We start from the raw sequence: 25,672 nt of genomic DNA, 5'->3' as shown, positions 1-25,672 counted from the left end.
CTCGCAAATCACTCCGCCAGTTCCCTTACCAACAGACAAGCCGGAAAACAGTGATTTCTGCACTCATTTCAACAAGCAAAGCTGCAAATTTAGGCAACATTCGTTTACCGGACCACCCACACATTGCTTAAGAGCACAAATTAATAAAAAATAATCCCGCTTTGATTAAGGGTCATTGTATGAGTGGCTTTGTAAGCTTAGGAGCATTTGGCTGAGCAGAACTCACAAGGTGTCCGTTCATGTTTCTCCAAGAGTGCTGAGGGATGCCATGGATGCCCTCCTGTCAGTAACACAGAACAGCATTTGAGCGCTGACAGGAGAGACCTTGAGCCCAGCCATCTCCTCTTCACTTCGCCCTTGACTTGCACAATGACAAAGGGTACACAATGCAGTGTGCACAGTAATGTTTCAGGGTCATAATGGTTTTTTTTTTGGGAGGGGGGGGGGGGGGGGGCAGACAATGAAAAAGAAGCTGTAATGCTGACAGGCAGGGAGTATGAAGATATGAAGACAGAGTGGCTGCCTCTCACCCTGCCCCCAAGAGATTCCGGGACAGACATAAGGGGCACGGAATTCGGACCATCTGGGATAAATGGGAGAGAAGGCAAGCGGCTCCTGTGTGAAGTCAGTGGGGTCTGTGAATGTTAAGGCTAAAGCCTTCATTTAATCCAGTCAGTCCCCTCGGCTGAAATGCCTGATTTAACACAGTCCTGTCAACTGACACAAAAAAAGCAATCCAACACAAACTGACAAAGTGAGGCAAAGAACAGGAGTTTGAGAAATTAATTCAGTTTCTTAAAATGAGAACTTGACACCTAATCAGTAAGTGTGTGTGCTGAACTCTAGGGAGGCAGGACATTCTTCAGTGTATAGCCTCTCTTACCGTGCCAGCTCTACACAACGTTAGCTCCCCACCCCTCACATGCGCTACTGCCCAGGCTAACAGTGGCGTCTGCCACGCTGGTTCGGCACCTGTGCCGACTGCATCGCAAGGTGAACTGGGGGGGAGTTCACCGCTTTGTTACCACATTGTGGCCTTGGCTGCTGGTGAAACCAGACAAAACCGGGCTTACTTTAGAGCCATTCCACAAAGCCAAACAGACACTTTGAGCCTTGTGAATGTAGGCCTACTGTTCCACAGCTCATGTTCTACATGTCACTATGAGCAGGGTACTGTAGAGTGATGTCAGACTAATTTCTGTTAATACATGGGGGAGGTGTCAAGTATTAAATGGCTTCTGTTTAACTGTTTAACCCTATACTGTTTGACCATTTTTTCTGAGTGGCTAAGGGTGAAGTTACCGGAAAATCTGCGTAATCGCAGGAGAAATTAATCATTTGATAAAACGTCAACTTTGCAAACGTCAAAACAAGGTTAATTTCCTAACTGAAATGTGCTGCGTTTCTGTGCAAGTTTCCCATTTCTTTACAACACAAAATTTCAGAGGCCTGTGGACATATTAAAAGTGACGAGCCAAGACGTGTGGGCCAGAGGTTTTCTTGTTCAGCAGTCAGGAAGTAAGGATTTGAGAGGAGGAGCTTGGGAGCCGATTGTGTACCCTTGCTCCCCCAGAGCACGGCAGCAGGGGCTGGCCTGTGGCTTTGTGGCCCCACTGCGGCTCAGCTGCGGACGGATGGCTAGCAGACGTCCCCAAAAACAGCACCAGGTGGCCCAGTGACACCCATGCACTCCAGCGACACAGGAACTCCAGGGAAAACATTAACACCTTCCCCCCCAAAAACACTGTAGTTTACATTGTTTCTTCCATACCTAAGAATGGAAAACTCTCAAGCCCTTCCTTTATGCCAGTGGCTCCACCATACATATATACATGCCATAAATATTTACAGTACATGTCTCCTCCACACACACACATGCTTGCAGATGAGACACATACTGTAGACAGATAAACACAGGCAGACCTACAACTACATGAAGCAGGCACACAGTTGCCAGTCCATGTTTGGAAGAAACCTAATATGCGTATGCTTTACGGTGAAGCCATTTTGATTATATAAGATTAATATAGAAACACAACGCATTTACTTAAATATAAAAGATACCAACCGCTGGTGGGATTAAGATTTAAACCCAAAAGAATTCCCATGAAGACCTCCCTTTGGTGTGTGCACTTTTTTGCGCAGGATACAGACAATAACAGTAATTAGCGTCTGTCATCGGGTGCAGAGCGAGGTACTGACTATGTGCAGGCTCCCGCCTCCACACGGCAGACAGCCCAATTACACCACCATGGAGAGGCTGCCACACGATGCCTGCAGGAAACAATTACCGACAGACACAACTCGTTACTGCCACCTGTGTCTGCAGGGAGCCTCGTTTACGCGGTAAAAACAGAGCCGAGGCCCGGCCTGGACCGCGCCATGGTGTGAGAGGGCCCGATAAATTAGAGGGTCTGGCGGTTTGTTTTTTTCCCCAAGCGAAAAAGCGAGGTTGTTTGCATGGATTCTGGGAGGGGTGGGGGCAATGAAAGAGCTGGGAAATGAGCTGATTTAGTGGGGGTTTAAGAATGACTTTGAGCACTGGCAAATTCTGGCATGGAATCCATAAAGAGAAAAGTGGAGGGGGAAAAAAAGGCAAACCACAGAGCAGAGTGGGTGGTCGGTAGCAGATTTAACAATGGGAGCCAAGATGAGAGACAAAACAACGTCACTGCGTATTTACATTCGCTGCCTGTATTCCTCTCCCCTCTTGTTTTCTCCTCTTTAATAACTTGCATGACAAACTGACGAAGGGGAACTGCAGAAACGCTGTGCCAGCAGCCAGAGCTTCGAGGAGCTGGGGAGGTCAGGTGGGCACAGTGGCTGCCAAGGGTCTGTCTTCACTGGGCAACGGGCAGCACAGAGGCTGGGAAACTGCACTTTTGTTTGAATTGGCAACAAAGGAAAATGGGCCAAAAAAAAAAGGAAAAAGGGTTTCTTTCTTTAAACCGTCGAAACTGGCGGCGAAGGCGTTCAGCTGCTTTCTGCGGTGCTTACATTCGTTTTCTCGGTCACGTGCTGAAGTCAGACCAGAAACATCAGCAGCCGAGATGAGGCGAGAGCACCAACTGGTTTTCACTGCTATAGCCATGAAATGTTATGTTTTGCCACACGATGAAGAAAGAAGTAGAGCGCTATTAACTTTTTTTTCAGCCAGGAAAGATGGTGTGTGAGAACGAACACGGAAGCAGGGCTTCCTGAGTCTCAAACAGCCACAGTGCAGTCCCAGGAAAGCATAAGCAGCAGCACATGCATCTCTGTCAACGGAGAGATGATGCAGTTGGGAAAACAGTAAAAGAACAGTCCCTGATGGTCAGTTAATATTCTCTGCATTAACGCAGCGCTACTCCGAGCTGACGTTGATCTATGGAGACAGCTTTTCCTCTCTGAATAATATTGCCTGGGAAAAATGCCACATGGTATTTCCATGTCTTTTTTCCCTCTCTTTCCTCCCTTTTGTTCCTGTTCTGAGAAGTTTAGAGGGTCACTTCCTCCACATTTTCATTTTGCATTTCTGTCATCAAATAATAACAGGAAAAAAATTCTATGGACGTGACCATGGAGAAGTCATTTGGATGTTAAAACCATCAGTGGAAGGGCCTTTCAAACAAACCGTCAGACAATCCCTATCCGACAAACATTAAAGGGACACCTGCAGACTGAAACAGGAAGAAGAGAGAACCAAAGAGGAAGAGACAATGACAGACATGGTCGGAGGCCTGAAGCTGGTTAGTTGCACCGAATGTGTGTCGGAGCCGTTTCCTGCCGGGCCACGGTCAGTCCCAAGATAAGACTCAATCCAGGAGCAGCTCTGGGCAGCGGCCAGGTTCATCTGCCCACCCTTTGTCTCCCTGACAACGGACGGCTGGGTAAACAACCGCCAGCGTGGAGCACAAACACACAGCCCTGCTGCTCATTTGCATGCGCCTTCTTTCATGGCCGCTGAGAGGAAATTAGTCTGGCGTGAGAGAGAGCGATCTGTGCAACCAGTAAACACCAGTTTGTTAGGCTCCCTCTCTATCAGCACGTTGAGTCACTGAGGAATGTACTGTACGTATCCTGTGACTGAGACCCAGCTATCACAAACCCATTCCTTTGCAAAGCTTAACTCCGTCATGAAAAAGCTCATAAAGAATGTATTATACCAATCCACAAAATTCCCAAACAGTTACATATATGCCCACGACATGGATGAGAACAGTACATTCAGTTTGTCAAAAAACAGCATTGTACAAATAATCATCCTCTCTCATACTCATCATTCAAACACAGCTCAGAAATCTGAGGAGTACAGCACACTGTGAATGTGTTTACACCACACAGATACACGCGCACCCAATCCCACCCTGAACACACACAGATTGCACCACTGACTTGAGCCACTGAAACGGGTAGCTGACAGATCTATGCAACAGCCAACCACACTGGTGCTAGAGAGGACTGTCTCTCAACAAGACCAGGAAGAGAGCCACAAAAACTAAGCCTGTACTGGGGTTCTTGGGCTGTACCTGAGGAGTTGGTGGTTCCACCTTCCGCTTCTTCTTCTGGTTCTGCTTGTTGGTTCTAGGGTATACCACCAGGGTCTCCTGCCACCTGCACAACAGAGCAATGGGGTCAGAGATGCCTGTAGACACACACAGACATTACAGGCATTTGGCAGACGCTCTTACAGACAGACACACACACAGAGACACACACACATGCAAAATCCCATACAGACTAACCATCCAGGGGTTTGTCGAGGTTGTTCCAAGTACATATTCAGCTAATGGACTCCACATTCTAGGTTCCAGGATATTCATGTATCCTTAGCAGGCATTTTCACATTTTAAACACCACGTATACCACTGTATTATGTCATAGGGATTATCATGTTTGCTCATTACTGTTCAAGAACAAGTCCAGCAAGAAACAGCTTACAACTCAATTCCATCACAGCTCTTGACTTGAGAGAAAGAAATAACAGAATATTACAACTATACACAATAATACTTGAATATTTGCTGTTATTGCATTTGTTACTTTGAACAGCGAATGACAAATGTATCATAGATTATGGTCAGGCTGGCAGTTAGTTGCTCCTCTGCAAATATGAAACTGATAAATTACACTACAAATCAGAATCCTGGCACTACTTCTTTTTCCCCAGCACTGTCAGGCACTTCAACATTAATTCCACTTAGCGAGCAGCCCTGCACCCACCAGAACTACACAGTATCCACAAAATATCCACCGTTCTGATGCAAAGGTAGGCAAGTCCTATTGATCATGTGAAAGGCGTAATCTGCACGATGCAGCCCACCATCGATGCCGCCATCCTGGAAACGATTCCTCTGGGAGACTGACAGAGGATGTTCACACAAGGGGCCACCACGGTAAGGATGGTCATCTCCCGCACGCCCGCTAATGATATTAGGGCCCTGACGGCGTGGCCCCAGCTGGTCCGCAAGGGATTCCATTACAGTATTACTGGATTAGGAAAGGCCTGCCTCTGCAGCATTACAGGATTATCACACTTTGCAGGAGACGGCGAGATGAGCAACTGGCTCCAGCTCCTGCAGTGTAGAGCCCCACTCTGTGTCAAGGGAAGGCTGAACTGTATCCACTTTATGGACCATTAAGGAAAGGTGTGTAGAATACGATGGGCTGGGATGTAGAGGTCACTGAAGAAGGCAAGTGTTTTTGTCAGTTGATTAAAATGTTTAGTGATTAACCTCTGGGCACAAGGAGATGAATCAATGTATGTCTGATAACTTGATAGCAATTTAACAAGATTGGATATCTGGTGTCTCTTACATTAGGAAATTACCCTGCTGTACTGGTATTTCCACTGCCTCACTGTTATTGTTCAAACAAACAGGTGCTGACCTAGCCTTAACCTTTAGAACAACGATGTGAAAAAATTGCAATTATTTCTTATGTATTGATGCACTGAATTGAAAATTCAAACTTGTTAAAGTAGGGAAATTTTTAAAAAGATCTTCACTAACTACATTAAAAATGTAGGTCTAAATGCTAAAAAAAAATAATACATGTTGGCAAATGTAGTTCTACAGATCAGTTTTCCCATACTTATATTAATGATAGATGACATTTTCGGTCAATCTTTTTAGTAATCTCACAGACTTGACACCACCACCCTTAGAATAATAAGATATGAATGGCTAACCAAAGACACAGTCGCTGACTCAATGCTCAAAGACACTGTTTTCAAAGTAATTTAAAATTGAGAGCTCATGCAATGCCCAGATGAGCTGGCAGGTAGAAGGGATGTTTTTAGAAAATAAAAGTTTGGCTGGATCAATGGCAAGTTCATTGCTCTCACAGTGCGGCTCTGTGAAATAACACCAACAGTGGTCAGACATGAATGAGCTACAAGTGCAGCAATAAATCAGAGTTTAGTGGCTCAGTCGCCAGGGACAAATTACAGCCCCATCTCCATGACACCAACAGACAATATGAACAGCCACATCAGAAAAAACCATTGTCTGAGCGTCGCCAACTATACCGCTCAGCCCAGAGATATTCAACACCGACACTGTTCCTAAATTACTACTGCTGAATGGGAGAATGGACAACGGAGCCAATGTTTGCTTTGTCAAGAGGAACTGCTTCACTTTTGATTTTTTTTTCTTATGCAATTCATTTCTTCACTCAGGAAGGTATTTTGATAACAGTAACACAGCACTCTCCAACTTCAGGGTCGATTTGAGAACTGGCAGAGACAAGGGGCTCTGTGATTAGATGACAGGGTAATTTGGCTGATCAGGTTTCAGTGCAGCACAAGTGTACTGGGCCTGCAGGATTACACCCTCTTTGGTGTACTCTGCTTAGTTTACTCTGTGTGATTACTGAAATATCACAAAAAGAAAGCAGCCATATTTGTGCAGATGTGGGTGTAACTGGGAATGACTCACACAGGTACTTGTGGAAGAATTTTGGCACGTGTAGCCACAGCTTAGACAATCTCTACTAAAGCATATATTCCTTGCCCTAAATCAGTACCACAACTGCAGTCTAAAGCACCTAACTGATGTCACTAAAACAACATTCTGTGTGTTAAGTATTGATGGGGGAGTGAGGCTGAGCTGAGGGTGGCGCTGTTCTCATGAATGTCTTACGATGGTCATAAACCACATAAAGGTTGAGTCACTTAAGTTTGTTTTTGCCAAAACACATTTGCTCTGTCAACTTTAATGACTCAGAGCGAACGATAGTAATCCTCAATAATCATTAACAGCTACTTTAACAGAATTCAAGCCATATGTGCACGTGGGGCTGGAGCGTGGACATGCACGCAGGAGGATCTGGAATGCCTTGCCGTGCCAGCAGGATTCTGCTCACTGCCCACAGCTTTGAGGGCCCGGTACGGGGGAAACGGTCGCCAGGCAGCAGGAAGAACAAGGATGAAACAGAGGCGGCCATCAATGCGGAGGGTGGCATCATGTTTCCTCTCTGCGCACCTGGCTGAGGGCCAGACAATCAGGGACCCAGTCTCTGTCTGCATAAACAGCTCTGAGTGCAGACACTGGAGAAGCTGCATGTCCCAGGGAGCTAAAGGGAGCTGTGTCCTGTGACCCTGCCCCTAGTTTTCATGTCACCACTGTCTTCTACAGACAGGCTGCCCACTGTGAAACAACACGATAAATTGAGCATCACAGGAAAGCCTCCGCCCAGCAGCCTGCCTGCACCAGCTCTGCCCCACCTCCCGTCCCAGCTACAGTGTAGAGAACCACTCTGGCAAAGTGCAGGACCCTAGGCAGCAATGGGGATGAGGGAGGTACAAAGGCAATCACTCTCAGTGCAAAGGTTAGTAGGGTTTTCTCTTTCATAGTCATATCACTTACTTTTTCACAGTCTTAGTAGTTACTATTTCACAATCTTAGCAAGTCTTTCACAGTCATAGCAGAATTAGTCTTTCACAGTGATAGTAGTTATTCTTCAACAGTCCTAATAGAGTTACTCTTTCATAATCATAGTACAGTTACTCTTCCATAGTCATAGTAGTTACTCTTTCACAGTCATAGTATATTTAATCTTTGAGTGAGTCTGAGGTAGGGTTTTCACACTGCCTCTCACAGGTGGGGAGGTATGACGTTTCACAGCGTTTTTCCCTGAACTTCTGCTCTAAGGTTCAATCAGAAGCATCTCTCCTGAGCCAGGTGTTATTTGCAGAGCAGGTAAATCACCACATTATCCAAGAATATGGTTTAGTGTTCACTTCTTTCCCAAGAAATTGGGAAAGTTCACACCTGTGACCACAGAATATGAACAGCAGAAGGAGCCTGTCAGAAGACCAGAGGGGCTGTCAACACCTTGGAAGGTGTCACCTACAATACAGCCAAGGCTTCTGTGGGGCAAACTAATATGACTCAATTTACATGTAAAGTTTTGGATTATTCCAAGGCTCATTTATTTATGGCCTCGGCTCATTTATTACGTGAGTAGTAATGAAAACAGCGCTGGCTGCTGGATAAAGTGACTGATAAGACATTATTATGTTCAGGGGAACATCTCTTGATCCCACATTCCTCCCTCACATTAATATGTGACACACATGGAACGCATCTGCTAATGCCTTACAGTAGGATGGTGGTTGAATTCTGTGGCACAAATCCACTGTGCTGCTAGTGCTAACCAGGTCAGGAAGCTATCCCATCAGCCAAGTTAAAAGCCTGACTACTACACAACTGCACACTACAGGGCCTACAAGAACATGAAAAACCATACTTACCACTACATATCACAACAAATGTTGGCATGGTATGAAAATCATACTGATGGCAAACTACTACTATTACAGTGACAAAGGCTGCATCAAGGACTAACTGCCCAAACCAGTCAGAAGGGTGTAAGATTGCAGATGCTGTATTGTGATACAGGAAAACCAAACGAACAGGCATAGGGCAAAGGGTCAGGAGGACATTTTAGGAGATGGAGGCCTAGAATCACGTTTTTCTTCTAATACATCGCTGCCCCTGACCTCAAGCCAGCTGTAATAATGATGTACGGCAGAAGGCTGACATGGCTCAGTCTATATGCCCTCCAGGTGAAGGACACACTATCAAAGAATGTGGCACCAGGTGCGCAGAGGGAAGTCTTTATGGATATAACCATATGTGCTCATAATCCTCTTGTGGAGCTCAGAGCTAAGAATGTGGCTTAACCCAAATGTATGATAAAACTGAGAGATCCTCTTATGGTAAATATTTATCACTACACAGCCAGTATTAGATGGCATTAACCTACGAGGGGACGGTGCGTTGTCCGCCTGGAAAGTCGCCAGGCTGCTGAGTCAAGGCGTATGTGGGGGGTGGGGTTTGCAGGCAAGAATGTAATGTAATTGGGCAGGGACTGGAGGGAAGTGTCTGCTATGCCCTGAGGGACCTGTGGGTGGCAGGCTTGTACAGAACTCAGCGGAGAGCCCCATCACATGACCGGCCTACTGTTCACAGGCACAAACAAGCCGGCTTTACCTGGGACCTGATCCCATCAGAGGCACCTGGCCGAGCAGCTGGGGTTTCAGTCTGGCAGGCCAATACAGTGCGAAAAAAAAAAAAGCATGAGCTGAACTCATTCCATACCACTGAGCATTTAAACACGTGCCATATAATATAACATAATAGACATCTAACATAATCTGCAGGACTTGTGGTAATACCTAAATGGTACGAGTATATCATATGCTTATGGTTTTTACATGTGGGTACTTACTAGCAGTGAAATCAGTGCACTGGCAGTGCATTAAATGGCATACTTTCTTATTTTCACTTTGCAACACGTTCAGACGGCAAATAATTTATTCCGATCATGTGCCAAGATTGTAAATGGCAGAACAGAATACATTGTTCTATCGTAGGCAGGGGTGAGTGCAAGGCTTCTAAGGCTACTGCTGTATGAGAACCACCGCGCACACTTCAAAGGCAGGCACTGAATCTGGCTAAAATAAGCCGTACTTCCTGGGCAGTATGGTTTGTACTTCTCCACTGTTCCGCAAGCAGACCGGTGATCATAAGGACCGTTCATGTCTTCCCTATCGCGGCGGGCACACTGAAAGTGGGTTGAGGAGTCACCGGCCTTGCGGGATTTTCTCTGCATAACTGAACCACAAGATGTGTCAGTATGTGAGTAAGCAGCCGGAGGGGTGGGCAGAGAGGACTGCAAGCACAGAGATGATCACACTTGTTTCAGATCAGTGGCAGGGCCCTGTACTTTATTGCTTCTAGTTTCTCATACAACAGCACTGCTGATGAGCTCGCTGCTATCAAGATTTTTTTGTCCCATTTAATTCACTGGGAATGGGGCAAGGTCAGACTTTTGAATGAGGCACCTGGTGACTGAGGCACTGCTTTTTCCATCAAAGGAAACAAATGCCTTTCAAGGTCATTCAGCTCATAGCGAGACGGACCTGCTATATACCGTACTTCCTATATCACATTGGATATTCAGTCATCAGATGGAATACACAGCTGTACATGCTCTCACTGTATATAGATATAGACAGAAGAGAAACACAGACAGTGTACACATATACTTTGTGTGTGTGTGCATGCATAAGTGCGCACTGTGCCAGTCGAATATCCATTGTCTGTTTTCTTCCCTTTTGTTTTTATTTTCATACACATTGAGGTTTCTAGCTCTATGTACTATTTATGTCTCATAACTCAGCAACTAATAATGCTGGCTCAAACCTCCATATTACTTCAGATAACCATTATGTTGCACAGAAAGACTGTAGATCTGGATTCAATCAAAATGTTCATTAACTTTGACTCAATATTAACTATGCGTGTTGGGTTTATTTTTCGCAAAAGGGATTTGGGGAACTAATGTTATCAGTTGTTGAACTCAGCCCAGACTACATTTGTATAGACAAGACTGAAAATTTTGTATTTAATCATGTGTCAAGTTGAGGACAAAAATAGAATCCAGGCCAAAGCCTATTTTCTTTACTCTTCATCAGAATTCCAAGTTTTGGAAACAAGGGTTTTGTGTGTCATAAACAATACGGATAAATACACACATGCGCACGGTTCTTCTTACAGCAACACTGCTCGTATGGCTCTTCAGTAATGGTAACACGAATGCACAGGGGACATTTAGTGTCTGCTTTCTTTCCTTTGATTATCCTATAAAGGCAGACAACCACATCTGACTTCATCTCACAGCGTGTTACGAGCGCGCGAGGGTAGGAATGGCCGCCTGACGCAATGCATAAGCGGCACCGCTACGAGGGTAAATAGAGGGGTGAGGTGGGGGGCTCCCATAAAGACCGGCTTTCTGGCCGCGGCCACTGTGCGTGAGGCAGACGCGGAGCAGCGGATCTCCCGTCTCCGGCGTGCTCGGAAACAGATGTGCGGGCACCGGCCCCGCTCCGGACCCCTCCCCTGCAGCGGGACCCCGCCCGTGGGGAGGGGGACGGCCCCTAGCCACCCGGCCTCAGACCGAGACGCTGGCCGTCTGCAGCTCTCTGGCCACTGACCTGGGAGCGCTGCACCTCTGACCCCCGGTGTGATGTAAACAATGCTCATGTTTGGCTCTGTTTGTTTTGTCTGGAGGAGAAGTGTGTTGTGGTGCCCTCTCTCTCACCCGTTGATGATCTCTTTGTTCTCGGCGCGGATGAAGTGCTCCTTGTCGGGTGTCAGGATGCAGAGGGAGTTCTTCTGGCCTGTCCGGGCCTCACCGTCGATCACGTCAGAGCACTGGTTCATGTTGATGGTGCCCTGGGGCAGGGTGCTGGGCTGCGGGAGGAGCAGACGGGGCTCGGTCAATCTTCACATAGCACACACACAGCCAGAGAAATTCTCAATCTGCAATCTTCAAATAACACACAGACAGTCAGAAATTCTCAGTCATAGAGCAATCTTCAAATAATACACAGACAGTCAGAAATTCTCAGTCATACAGCAATCTTCAAATAACACACAGACAGTCAGAAATTCTCAGTCATACAGCAATCTTCACATAACACACAGACAGTCAGAGAGATTTGTCAGACGGAAATCCTCACAACAGCAACAAACAACCAGAGAGATGCTAGGTCAGATGGCCATATGCACAACGCCCACGCAGCAAGAAAACCTCACCACACAGGAAGGTCAGAAAACCAACCACACTAAGCACTGAGCAATTCAACCAACAGCCAAAAACTGCCTGTACGGCAAAGATTCTCATAGCTGTAACTCATAGAGGTCTTGAGAGAGCTACCATGGGCCTACTGTTACCAGGCAGAAACAAAGACTCCTGCGCAAATAGAAGCACTCTTTAAAACGGTTTGCTTTTCTAAAACACCAAGGTTTGTTTGACTATGAAAGCAAGCTGTCGGTATGGCTCTAGGATTTAGTTCCACCCACCAGGTGGTTTGAAGGAGAAGGGCCTGGCACCACCGGCCTGGCACTACCAGCCTGGCACGAGGTTAGAGGAACACAACCCGCTTCCAACCTCCAGGTATGTTGACGCCATGACCGCTAACCAGTGCGGCGGGCTAAAGGGAGGTTTATATACGCAGGGGCAGCTCATTGCCTGTCCGCCCTCGTCTGCGGAGAGGACCAGGGGGACGCGTTTCGTTGGCTCTGAATGAACAGAAGCTCCTCACAGCCTCCCTTCTGAGGCTCTCTGTTGCCTTAACAATGATTTTCAGTGGCAGGCTGCCACAGTGTGAAAAGCCCGTCTCCGCTGCAAATGACAGAGCCCGTCCGCTCGCACAAAACAATTCCAGCGGCATCCGCAAATAAACACGCCATTGTTGCTTTACGATGTTGCACTTGGCACAGGGCTCTTTCTCATCCCACAGTACACTGCAGAACCAGCTATCTACACCCCATTAAACAATACGCACAGTGCACAAAGACCAAATAAAAAAAAACGGTCTGTCCATGGTGTGTCATTGTGTGCTTGAGTCAAAAACTGAATCTAGATATATCCTCACCTGAACTCAATCAATAAAATGATAAAGCCATATATCATAAACATGACAGAGCTACCCTTGTCGCATATGTCCAATGGGATATGAATGTTACATGTAAAGATAGATATTGAGCAAAATATCAATTGAGTATGGGAATTGTTCTACACGTTTGCTGAGGTGATTTCCATCTCTGAAAATAGACAGTTGCATACTGATGAACAGCTGAGCTCAGTGTGACTCTGGACCTGTGATGAGCTGCAGCATTCGTACAAAGCAGCGCCTGGCTGACATCCAGCTGCAGGGGCTGACCTGCGCACACGCACGCACGCACACACACACACACACACACACACACACACACAAAAACAATAGCACTCGCAGCAGCCAACAAACTGACACAAGGGGAAATGCACAGACACTTCTAGGCTAACCACTAACCAGTCACATTAGAGTTGAGCCAGAGGAATAAGTCACAATAAAACTGCATGCAAAGGAAACACAATTGCTTCCTAATTGTCCAAAATAATGAATTAATAAACTACCTCCCTTTCTACTGCAGTCTGTGCTTAGAAGGGACCAAAGCTGAATTTTTAGATTACTACCATGTGACCACATGCAGTCTATTTTACCACCCACCCCAAAGATCGACCCCTGTTGGGCTCTACCCCTCTTCCTCAGTGCTTCACTCGGGGGACACAAATGCAACAAGAGCTCCAGCTCTCAGGCCCTGAGCTGGGCCCTGGGCCCTGGGCTCTCCCTGCTCACTATGCAGGCAGTCTGGCTCATCCCCTCCAAATGACGGGGCTTACCCTGCGTCGCTACATTCAGCCGCCACTCCAGGCACCACTCGAGAGTGGGGGATGGTGGGGGGTGAGGCCTGTGGGTCACCGTGGCCCCCCCTCAGCCCTAGTGACAGGACACCCCAGCGCAGGTGCCTGAATGAGGCAGCCTTTGAAGCACTCAAGTACACAAACACAGATGGAGGAGGCAGGGGTACTGAACAATTTGTACCAAACAGGCCTGGATCGCTAAATATAAGACAAATGAACCAGCCTGTCCACTATATTCAATATGGGTTTAAAAAAAAAACATGCTATTGATGTTTTGCTTTTAATAATACTGACCTATCCCAGAGGGCTGGCTCTGCCCTGGCTGTAGTGCTGATGTTAAGAGCTACATGGGAAACAAGGGTCAGGTAGGGCAGAGTGTAACTGCAGCCTTGCCACTCTTTCTAACTGACTGCAAGAGCAAATTGCACGGATGACACAAAGCCATTTACACCAAGATGAACTGGCTGTAAAGTGTGAAAATGCTGGTTTTACAGAAACTCCAGCAGCGAGCAAATAGCTTTTGCTCTGGCAGCCCAGGTCAGTCTTTCACTCTCCTTGTTGCAGGACACACACACACACACACTATTGAAAGTCTGTACTAAGGCTTCAGAGAGTGTGAAATTTCAGCAAACATTTGGCTTCAGGTAAGTGGCTACCTCTCTCTGACAGACTCTCATAAACGTGAAAGTCTGTTGGCCATATCAAAACGTGAACTACCAAAATGAAAACATAGGCGAGAACTTCCTGTTATAAGTGGCAGAAGCTGAGCAAGCTCGACCAATCATCATGCGGTGCATAGGATAACAGAACCCATGGGAAACACCACATGAGTACTGGTGGCGATACAAGTTTTATCAATAGGAAATGGCTGAATTGCCTGAAAAAACATCAACAAAAAATATAAACGAGGAGGAAGAGGAGAACATCCAACAAAAACAACGTGCATCATCAACAACATCCCGGGACCAGAAAAGATAAGACAAAAGAACAGTATTCCCTTCAACTGGATCAACAACAGAGGTGAGCTGTCAAAAATTATGAAGTTAGCAAAGTTAGCTAACGCAACCACAAAGTTTTCTGCTTGGGGGTATTCGGATGTAAGGACTTGTATTTGGTTAAGATGATTACTTGGCATCGTTTTGAAACATATTCATTGGTGGAAATCCTTAGCTAGTAGCGAGCAAGCAGTAGGCCATGTGTGACATGCCAAGTGTTTTCCGTAACCTGCTGGCAGACAGGTGAATACGTCCTGCTTTTCCAGTAAATATCTCAATATAAAGCGCTGCAGTGGTTTTAAACTTTGAATACAATGTAAACTGCTAACTTGTGAAATAGACCTGTCGAAAAGTTAATCGGTAATCAGCACTGCACTCTCATTTGAAGAGTTGCCTATCAAACTACAAACTCAGCAAGACTCCCTGGAAAGGGCGGTCCTTGGGCGGATAAGGTATGCCTACATCCGCTGTTGTAGCGAGGGTACTTCCGATTCACAGGACTACCGCGACGCCCCCAAAATTTAAATTCAGATTTTGCCGATGGGTTCACAGATTGGTGTGTGGCTAATGCTGACAATACAATCGTAAAGCGGGTGAGTGTGGGTTGGGGGGGGGGGGGGGGGGTTGGCATGAGCAGAAAGGGAGAGCTGAGGAGGCACTTTTCTGGAGCAGAAAGGATGCAGCAGGATCTGCCTGACAGGAGACAGGAGCTGCTGACTAGGAGGAGGACCTCTACATCTTTGCACAGGCCAGAAATACAACCGGGCCCTCGTTGCTCTAAGCCACTGAATCACAGGAAGAGGGAGCTGCCCCTAAATTAATGAGTAAAAACAGTAGCAGAAAATAAAACATCTTCGCCCACATCGTGCCGAGCCCAGAGAAGATTGGGGCCTGATCCTCTGAGTGGTGTTCTGTGAACCCTGAGATGCAGCACCCCATCAGGAGAGACTGCTCAATTAAACTCCCTCCAGGAGGGCTCCTACATGGACTAAATAAGACAACTGGGGGCAGGCCCCACATAAGTGAAACCTGCAGCCTCCCTGAAGAAAATCACACCGTTCCCTCAAATGTTTGTGGTGGGAACGACACGGGCTGTGACATCAGCCATCGGGCAGAAAATTGGGCAGACGTCGGAGGGCAAGGGACGTGTGGTATATAGAGGTGCTCGGGCTCGCCAGAGACGAAACGTGCGGTAGAAGGGCCACTTGACCGCACCCAGGGCTGAGGGGACAGCTGGCCGTGACGGTCAGCTGCGTGTGTCTGAGAGGGGGGCTGACGTCAGCACTGTCAGCTTGTCCTGAGAGCCCGGCCTGCGTCCCATCAGGCCCCTGCTGTCGGAGCGCTCCGAGAGGGCAGGGTGTCGGGGCCATGCGGGCATACTCACTGCAGAATGCAGACCATCTGTGCACCCGCGCCACACACACACTGGCACATTCACGCTAACTCACAAACACCCACACACACACGTCCACTTTCATTCACACACACACACTGGCACAGTGACGCTCACTCACAAACACCCACACACACACATCCACTTTCATTCACACACACACACTGGCACATTCACGCTCACTCACAAACACCCACACACACACGTCCACTTTCATTCACATACACACACTGACGCTCTCACACACACACGTCCACTTTCATTCACACACACACCGGCACAGTGACGCTCTCGCACACACGTCCACGTACACTGGCACACACCGGCACATTCATGCTCTAGCACACACCACCACACACTTTCACACACACCCACACCGGCATATTCACACTCACTCACAAACACCCACACACTTTGACATATACCCACACACACACACACACTTTCACACATGCCCTCCCACACACACACACCTGCACATTCACTCACAAACACCCACACACACACACACACATTCATTCACATACACACAAACACTGGCACATTCACACACTCTCACACATACGCATATCCACATTCACTCATACACACCCACACAAACCCACACAGACAGACAGACACACGCACACACACACACACACACAATCATTCACTTAAATATACAGCCAGTCTCTCTCTCACACACACAGCACGCATGCACGCACATTCACAAACAATAATAAACAGTATAAATATAATTGGTAGTATAGTCAATAAAAAAAATATAATTGGTCCATATAGTAATCAAATCACCTGTTGATTTTTTTTTTATATCACAATGACTGGATCGCAAGTCAAAGCCAGCCAAAGTTTTGTCTGTGTGTTGGGAATCTGAAATGCGCTGAAAGGCTGGCTTTCACGCTGCCTGAGCAGCACCTCAAAACAGAGCCACAGAGGAGCTGCACTGCAGAGCTGGGAGAGTGCCATGCTGACAAAGTGAGGGAAAGCATGACCAATCAAAACAGGGACTGGAGCAGCCTGATGAAAACAGGCCGTGAACCTCACAAGACAAGCTGTCACAGCCTCTGTCTCTGTCACTGGGGTTTCACAAATGCACAAAACATTCTCTGAGATTCAAACAGCGGTCCTGGACATGAACCGAGAACCATTTTATTTAAGAAAATGTGAAAAGCTGCACCAGTAAACATGTCCACCAGACTGTGATTCTGAAGGGGTCAGGGTCTAGATGTGGGAGGCGGGACCTTGTTATTCAACTCCAGTGACGTGCTTTGCTTCTGACCAGTTCTGGAAATGGGAGCCTTTTGTCCGTCTGCAGAAAGAAAACAACACGCAGACATGGGGCCCCGGGCCCCGGCCTCTCGCAGCGCCACCGATCCCCCCTCTATCGGCCTCGTCAGTCAGGGTTTCACCCCCCGGCCCCCGGGCGGGGCTCTCACTGACACCATGAATGCGCTTCCCCCTGCTTGAGGCTTGCCCCTCCCTCCAAGCCGGGGCCCGTTCCCAGCGCTGTGATTGGCACAACCAGTCACTGCTTATCCCTGCCTCCGGTGCTGTCAATCACCCCCGCTCCACACTTCACACGGGGGTTCTGAAGAGCAGAGGGGCCACTTGTTCTTTTTTTACACCGGTCTAGCCACTCTGGATGCGGAGAGGGGCGGGGCTGAAAAGATTTGCATTGTCACACTCTTTGGAGACATTTGTACATCCAGCTTCAAGTAACAGCCCCGGTATTAGCTGCCCACCCCAAGAAGGAAAATAATAAGACGCAAAGGGCTGTCAGCAGCTATATGACATAACCCTGACAGGGAGGGGGGGGGCGGGAGTCTCAGAAACAGCTGTGCATGATGGGATTGACCGGTACCGGTCAGCACTGAGAGAAACACCTTTGCGAGATGTGACCTCAGCGTGACACGTCAAAGCCGTGCTTTAGCCTCGTGACTGGAGAGGTGCCGGGGCCTACAGCAGGCCAGCGGGAGGCACACGAGGCAGGGCGGCTCAGAAACAGAGCCATTCAAGACAGCGTGGCGAGCTACCTAAAAAGTGCTAGGAAAAAATCATGCTTTAAATGTATAAACATAAGCTAAGGGCAAAGATTTGAAAAGATCAAACCCATTCTGTGCCAATGAATAGTCTCAAGCCTGCGTTTTTTTTTGTTTTTTTTTTGACAACCACAAATCTTTTCTTACATCACTGGGCTTAGAAGTGTGACAGAATCCACTTTAAGCTGACAACAGTGACAGCCACAGTATGTATATTCACTGGAAGTATGTTAAAGAACTACAGCGGGAAAACGCTCTGTAACATTCTGGCACAGACACTGACTAATTCCAATGAAAGCAAAATAATTAATTATCCAATAAATAAAAATCATTAAAAAATAAATGACTTTTCAAGCAATGAGTGAAACTATTTAAAACTCTCTGGCACAGAAAACTGGCAAGTACACTTCCACTTGTTCCCAAAGAAAAAAAACCAAAAACAAAGTGGGAGGAGGCAATGGAGAGCCAGGAAAAGGCAACAAAGGTGAGGTTAATTAGTCAAGTCGGGGGGGGGGGGGGTGGGGGGGAGGTGGGGAGGGGGCCGAGGCAGGCAGTCAGCACGGGACTGGGCTAACACGTGTTGACAGGAGACCCAAACCTGTCAGCTCCCATTGCTGCCTGGCTCGTTTGAAAACGGGAGGAGAAGAAAGCATTGGCCTCAGAAAAGCATGCCCAGTCCTTCTCCCCCGGCCACTCTGCCGAACAATGAGGCCTTTGTGGGGCAGCACCAGCGTCCACACAATGTGGAATTGTCACCCCCTTTCAATAAGGAAACCAAGAGCAGGGGAAAAAAGCAACAAACCTGCTTTTGAACTCGGCACACAGAACTTCGGAATACAATGCTCAACACAGAGAGAGACGGCTCCTCTCTACCCATCTCTGCATTAGTTTAAAAAACACCCCAAAACATCCAGGCAACCCTACAGCAGCCCTCGATGGGCAGACATCCAGGAAACAAGGGACTGCGGGAGTTTAATGTCCAACATCCTGATGTCCACATTCATACGACATAATTGTGACATTTACTGTCCCTTGAGCAAATGGCTGATGTGACGGTGGCTGGCAGGGGGTAACACCCTCCCCCCTCCCATTTGCACTTCACACTCTCAGCACTTTACACTTTGTTTACACCACAGCTGCCAAGATGTATTTTACCATGTTAATCTGTAGATTACTCAGAGATTGGGAGCAATTAAACCAATCAGAATCAGATATCAGCCGCCAGCGTTGCCTGCACGCAAGAGCACAGCCAGCATCTTTTCTGACGTTCTGAGAGCAGATTAACTTTTACGCAGGTCTGCGTCCGCATATTTTCATGGTTGGAAGCGAACCAGTAATGCTTAAGACTGAAAGAGTACTTCAAGGAGTGAAAATATGAACCCCAATGAACTCAGTTAGGAGCTTTTGATAGGCGAGGAGTGGGAGTAAGAGGCCTGGCAATTGGTCGGTGACTGATATGAGAGCAGCAGCTGAGGCAGGGCTTCAAACCAGCTGCTTCAATCATGTCTAGGACCACTTGTCCTATTACGCAAGCAACTATCCACAGATTCATAACCTCTTTAGAACTTGGAAAGCACTTTCAAATCTGTGGTTAGTAACTGATCATTCCTAGAAAGTTTCAAAATGAAGTTGGACAGTATTATTCTCGCCCATTCGTTCAATGTTTCAACACACCCCACTTTGGGTCTATGAGCAGGCCTCCACTATTGCATCACCAGAAAATTTCCCAATATCAGGAAGAAGAAGAAAGGTCACACACACACATACAATCAGTTGAGTTTACATAGAGCAAGGAATTTGAGGAATCTCATGCAAGTGTTCCATTACTGTAGGAAAGAATGCCGGGGGGCGTGGAGGATGGAACCGGTGGGGTGGCTCGGTTTGCACGTAGGGGGCGGAGACGGGAGATTACGCTGTCAGCGATGCTCTCACGCGGTCCGGCCTCCGCTGTGATGACTAACAGGCAGACGAGCTTAACTCCGGCCAGCTGCCGGGGCTGCCCGGCGCGTAGCGCGTCGCCACAGACCAGCCAATCGCTGCAGAGCCGAGGGCGTCCGGGACGACGGGCGTCGTGCCCTTCTCGGGCCCAGCCTGCCAGGCTCCCTGGGTACAGGGTCACAGTGCAGCGGTGTGGGAAGCCTCGTGGCTCCCTGGGTACAGGGTCACAGTGCAGCGGTGTGGGAAGCCTCGTGGCTCCCTGGGTACAGGGTCACAGTGCAGCGGTGTGGGAAGCCTCGTGGCTCCCTGGGTACAGGGTCACAGTGCAGCGGTGTGGGAAGCCTCGTGGCTCCCTGGGTACAGGGTCACAGTGCAGCGGTGTGGGAAGCCTCGTGGCTCCCTGGGTACAGGGTCACAGTGCAGCGGTGTGGGAAGCCTCGTGGCTCCCTGGGTACAGGGTCACAGCGCAGCGGTGTGGGAAGCCTCGTGGCCATCTGGGCTCTCAAATAAACAGGAATAAACAATGAAAAGCGAGAGGGGTAAAAACCACCGTGCCCCCCAGGAGACTGTTGCACCGTCGCAAAACACTAAAAACTTGCCTTATTCCACAGTTAATTCGAAGTGACGCAATGTGAAAAAGACAGGCTCAAGTGTACACCGCTATCACATGTTTACATGGGTGGAAGCCGGAAGACGGTGGAAAGCTGGTTTTCGGTCACTGCCTTATTTGGCGGTTGCTTGTTTGTCTTTCCCGTTCGGAGGCTGCGTTCGTTTAGCTTTGTTCAGGCTTCTTCGTTTCACATGGGAACCGCAGTAACTTTAAAAAAAACCTCCCTGGCTGGGTCAGCACAGTACTGCACATCCTTCTCACGGACAGAGGGGTTTAAAAAAAACCATCCTGCAGAAGGGCATGCCAAACGGTATGGGGCCTCCCAAAACAGGTACGCAGACACGACTCAAAGACAAATGTCCTGCAGTGTGCTTTCAATTCTATTCAACACTTCTTCTCCTGAAACTTGGTTTAAGAATGCGACCAAGAAGTACTGTTATGTCGCCAACAAATGGAGAAAGAAAAACACTTGACTTCAGTCACAATGTTTGGGCTTGTTCTGCGGCAGATGGCTGCCAAACACCCGATGGTGCGAATAGCCAGAAGGCGTCACAATTTGGGTGCCGAACAACAGGTGCAGCGACGACAGCACCACAGTGAGCAAAAACACTTCAATCCCAGCCCCAGCCCACACGAACCAAAAACACGTCCTGAGCCCCAACAAGTCCCTCACTGTTCCTCGGGACCATCAATAACTTTCCCTATTCTGGAATCCAGTTTCCATCTGTCCATCTACACTCAGTACAAGATCAAGCCAGAGAGGAGGGCAAGAGCTTTGTGTTTTGAGCCCAGGTGCAGCCGCGTTTCAGGAGGGAGTGGAATCAGGCCAACACTGACCTATAGGGTAACTACTATTCCTGTCGTTCTCGCAAGGGGAGCGTCACATGGTTACCTCAGGCAAAAGGAAATAACATGGATGAGGGGTCAATTGGACCACACCTGAAGTCAACAGGAACCTATGATGGGGGGGGGGTGGGGCTGGGTGACAGGGGGAAAACACTTGCAATAATACACATGGCATAGGCCCAATTTTGAGAGCACAACACTCACTCAACATAGGCAGTTTGCTGAATTTGGAATTTTGGACTCATCTTACTCTCTTCAGCCAACGCTGAGCAGAGATGTCTGATAATGTTCTCCAGTTGGTCATGAAATGTGTGCGGTATAATTACAGTTTTCCTCACTGTGAAACATAATTTTAAATAGTACCGATTGAACCAATTACATTTTGTTTGAATACTTTGATCAAAGTCGCTATTGCACTTGGACTTGAAATTGGCACGAAAACATAACGACCCACACAACAGACTGGAAAGCTGCCGCTTCCCAACCGGAGCCCACACTTGGCAGGACACGCAGGCCCAGAGCCCCGAGGCGTCGGCCTGCTCTCCCTCACGCAGCCGCGGGGCTCATGAGAGCGGCGGGGTCGCGCGGCTCCAGCGGATGCAGACGTGGGCCGCGCGATGACAGAAACGTCTGCTGGCAGCGCCGAGCGCCTGCTTCTCCCGCCAGCGGCGATAACCCCGGAAACGGGCACGCGCTGGGGTGCGCTTTCCACTCGGCACTGGAGGGGAGGGCAACGGGCCGGCACACTTCCTTTTCCCATCCCATCCCACCCCCCCCTTCCCCACACCACCTGAAGTGAACTCCATCTGCGCCAGACAGAAGACAAATTCACACGGCAATCTGTTCTACGACAATCTGTTCTATTCTTCACCAGGCGGAGGGACCGCACCAGAGGGAAAATAAAAGCAAAAATACCTAGAACAAACTGGCGCGGGTGCCATCAGCCAATAATATGGCCAGAGACACACAAGGTATTCCGATGCATCGAAGGTACACGAGTGCAGGAAATGGAGATTTGATAATATACAGCCATTTCTGCAGTTCTTTTAGAAAGCAAACAGTAAGTAGTTAACCCTTGGCCCCACACCTACACTTTTCCCCACAATATCTGAGAGGCATGGCAGAAGTTACGCAATGGGAACATATTTTCTGTGAGAACGCACAGGCCAAAGGCTCCGAAGGCCTGCAAATTCCACAGTCTACCACTCATTACGAGCCATTATCTGTTTCATATCCGCAGCACGGCACCATGGTGACGGCAGCCTATTAACTTCTGACACACTGGCTGCTAAGCTGGCGCGATTAAGCTTTTGAAATATTCACGCTCCTCGCTGGTTGCAGAATAAACTTGGGGCCCAGGGACAGTGCGGAGGCCAGGGAAGTTAGCGCTTGGAAGAGAGAGACCTCCCCTCCTGATGAAGAGGGGCTGCCGTGTCACGCCCCAGAACAGCCTCGCCCCAGCCTGGCGAGGGCGCACAGGACACCCTGCGTCAGCTTTTTGCAGGAAAAAGGGAGGCGGTTAAGAGGCACCTTCCGCGCAGGAGTACCAGGAGCTCAAAAGAAAAACACAGCCCTCTATACTTCAGGCCGAGACAACATTCCACAGTCTGGTGCTTTTTAGCGAGAGGTGTGCGGAACAATGGGATTAACTCGGGGGGTCTTCGAAATGACACTTCAGAGAAAGCACAAACAAAACCTTATTCATGAAACAACAGCCGTTTACCTTCACCGATGTACAGTGCAATCACAGATAAGTCCACACTTCAAGGGCGTCTGTTCTATAGGGGGAAAAGAAAAGGAAGAAGGGAAAGGGGCTCCCCCACGTCGTACGCGGCTCTTCAGGCTTATCGCAGGTCTTTTGATGGCACAAACTGCACTAATAGCAAGACATTAATCTGACTGCAGGGGCAAGGGACCTCTTTGGTTTTTAAGACACTGAGACAATAATCTACTGTCTTTCCCCCTCCACTGTAATTGTTTGGAGGTCTATCAGTCTGCACTAGAAAGGAGACGGCAGTAAATCAGGGCCTGGCTCTCACACGCCTGCGGGCTCATTCTTCATACCCACACAGGGCAAACACGTAATTTATTACGACCGTTTCTCATGCGCCTTGGCAGCGGCACTGGCAACCGGGCCCTTACCATACGCCTGGAATATTCGGCACTGCACGGGACCTCCGACTACAGACCCCTCCAGCAGGCCTCTTTCAAAGGAAGACGTGTGGATCAGCGCCGAGTTTCTCCAGAGCTATTCTGCCCTCCGAAGGAGCCCCGAGTTCTCTCGACGGCAGGCAGTGCACCGGCTCACCTAGCTGATGCACATGCTGGCAACACTAAGGCGGATAGTTTGTGCGTTCGCTGGAAGAGAATCAACAGATTAAATGTCTAACTATGCTGGCCCATGGCCTCACAACCAGAGAGAAAGGCTACGGCAGACCGATTTTGGGAACGTGTCTGCGCCGACTCCGCGGCAGATGTGGTGCTGGGGTGCGTCTATCTGAGTGTGTGGTATTCAGCGGGGGGTTTTGGCTTCGGTGCCGGCTGATTCCCATTAGGAGAGTGGGTGTCTTCATTAACCATTGCCTGCGTGTGGGAGCCTGCTGGGATATGAGCGGGAGGGAGAATGTTCCACAGGGCCAGGCATTCGCGCACTTCAAAAGAAGAGGGCTGCCGCTCTGGTGCACAGCTTGGCACTGCTGACAGGAACAAGACGCCAGCAGGACTGAGCGGCTCCCCTCCGCACCTCCAGGAGAGACGGCACCAAAATCAGCCCCTTCCATAGAGACTCACACAACATACACAGACAGACAGACACACATACACACACACACAAATACACACACACGTACAGCAAGACAGGCACACACACACACACACACACACACAGGCACACGCACGCACACAAATACACACACACATACAGCAATATACACATACACACACACACACACACCAAAACACCCACGAAAGCCGAGACAGTCTCTCAGAGCCGGGGCCAGATGCCAGTGGGATCATGTCATCTCATTCTTTCCCGCACACGTTATGAGCCGTGGCGGAGCCCACGCTCCGCTCCGCGCCGCTCCCCGCGGGATGACAGCATGCCCGTTACGAGGCACTGCGGAGGCGCGTGCGTGAGCTCCGTCGCTCGCCGCGGCGGGCGGTCTCCAGCGCTGGCACGGCCGCGCTCTCTCTCTCTCTCTCTCTCTCTCCCGCCGTTCTTCCCGGCTCCTTAGATCAGCATCGTTAACCGCCGCGTGCCTCCTCCTCCTCGCCCCCCCCCCCCCGCTCCCGACACATAAGCGCACGCACAGGACGGGCCGCGGAGCGCGAGGCCCATGGGGGGCCAGCTGACGCGGCGGCGGCGAGCCCGCTCCAGCATGAGCGCCGCTTCTATATTTATCAGCTCCGGCTGCCAGCTGGAGCCGCGGGGAGGGCGAGGACGGAGCGCAGGGGTCTTTACCCTCTCCTCCCCATTAAGGCCGCAGACGGCACGACCACAGGGGGCAGCGTTTCACCCCCCGAGCCAAGCCAGACTGATGTGGGGTTGGGGGTGGGGGGTCACTCCCCTTTGCTAATCGCCGCTGTCGCTATCGGCAGCGTCGGGGGACAGGAAGGATTATTTACGCGGCGCCGTCCTGCGGGGGCAGGCCCCCCCCCCGCCTCTCGTGTCACACCGCCTTCGGGTGACAGCGGCGTGAGAGCGGGGCGACATTCATCACCCGCCGTGCGGAACGTCGCCCGTCAGGTCGGATTCCACGCGGCGACGCTTCTCCGGCTTTCAGTCTGCGCTGCAGGTGCGAAACGCCGATCGGGGCTCCGCACTGCACACGAGCACGCGCTCCCAGGGAGAGGGCTTTCACTGCTCAGCCCAAAATAAATCCCGCTCTTTCCACTCCCGTGGATATGAAGATACGGACACGCACCATTTAGAAAACGCTACAGTAACGGTGCTACGGAAGGGAATAAGACATACGAGGTTTCTTTTTAAACGCCATTCCAGAAGCAGACTTCAGCATGAAAGATTGCCTGCAAGATTGCTTGTGACTTGTTACCACAGGCGGTTTTGCGTATGCACAAGACTATCAGACACAAGTGACTATCAAGAGATACCAGC

At 49.1% G+C, this 25,672-nt stretch overlaps 1 protein-coding gene across 5 annotated transcripts in view; it reads right to left on the bottom strand.

Moving 5' to 3' along the window:
• The window catches only part of si:ch73-103b11.2 (COP1-interactive protein 1), a 103,730-nt gene that overhangs the window by 31,359 nt on the left and 46,699 nt on the right, over positions 1-25,672 (bottom strand). For all 5 annotated transcript variants that reach the window (XM_035401381.1, XM_035401374.1, XM_035401359.1 and 2 more), the window contains exons 4-5: positions 11,590-11,741; positions 4,509-4,593 (exon numbers count right to left, since the gene is read on the bottom strand). In XM_035401381.1, the coding sequence (XP_035257272.1) occupies positions 4,509-4,593; positions 11,590-11,741 (237 nt within the window). The remainder of the gene's footprint in view (positions 1-4,508; positions 4,594-11,589; positions 11,742-25,672) is intronic.

This window comes from Anguilla anguilla, chromosome 2, assembly GCF_013347855.1.
Source record: "Anguilla anguilla isolate fAngAng1 chromosome 2, fAngAng1.pri, whole genome shotgun sequence".
NCBI lineage: Eukaryota > Metazoa > Chordata > Actinopteri > Anguilliformes > Anguillidae > Anguilla > Anguilla anguilla.
Note: the sequence above shows the minus strand (reverse complement) of the source record. Positions and strands in the feature narration are given on the sequence as shown.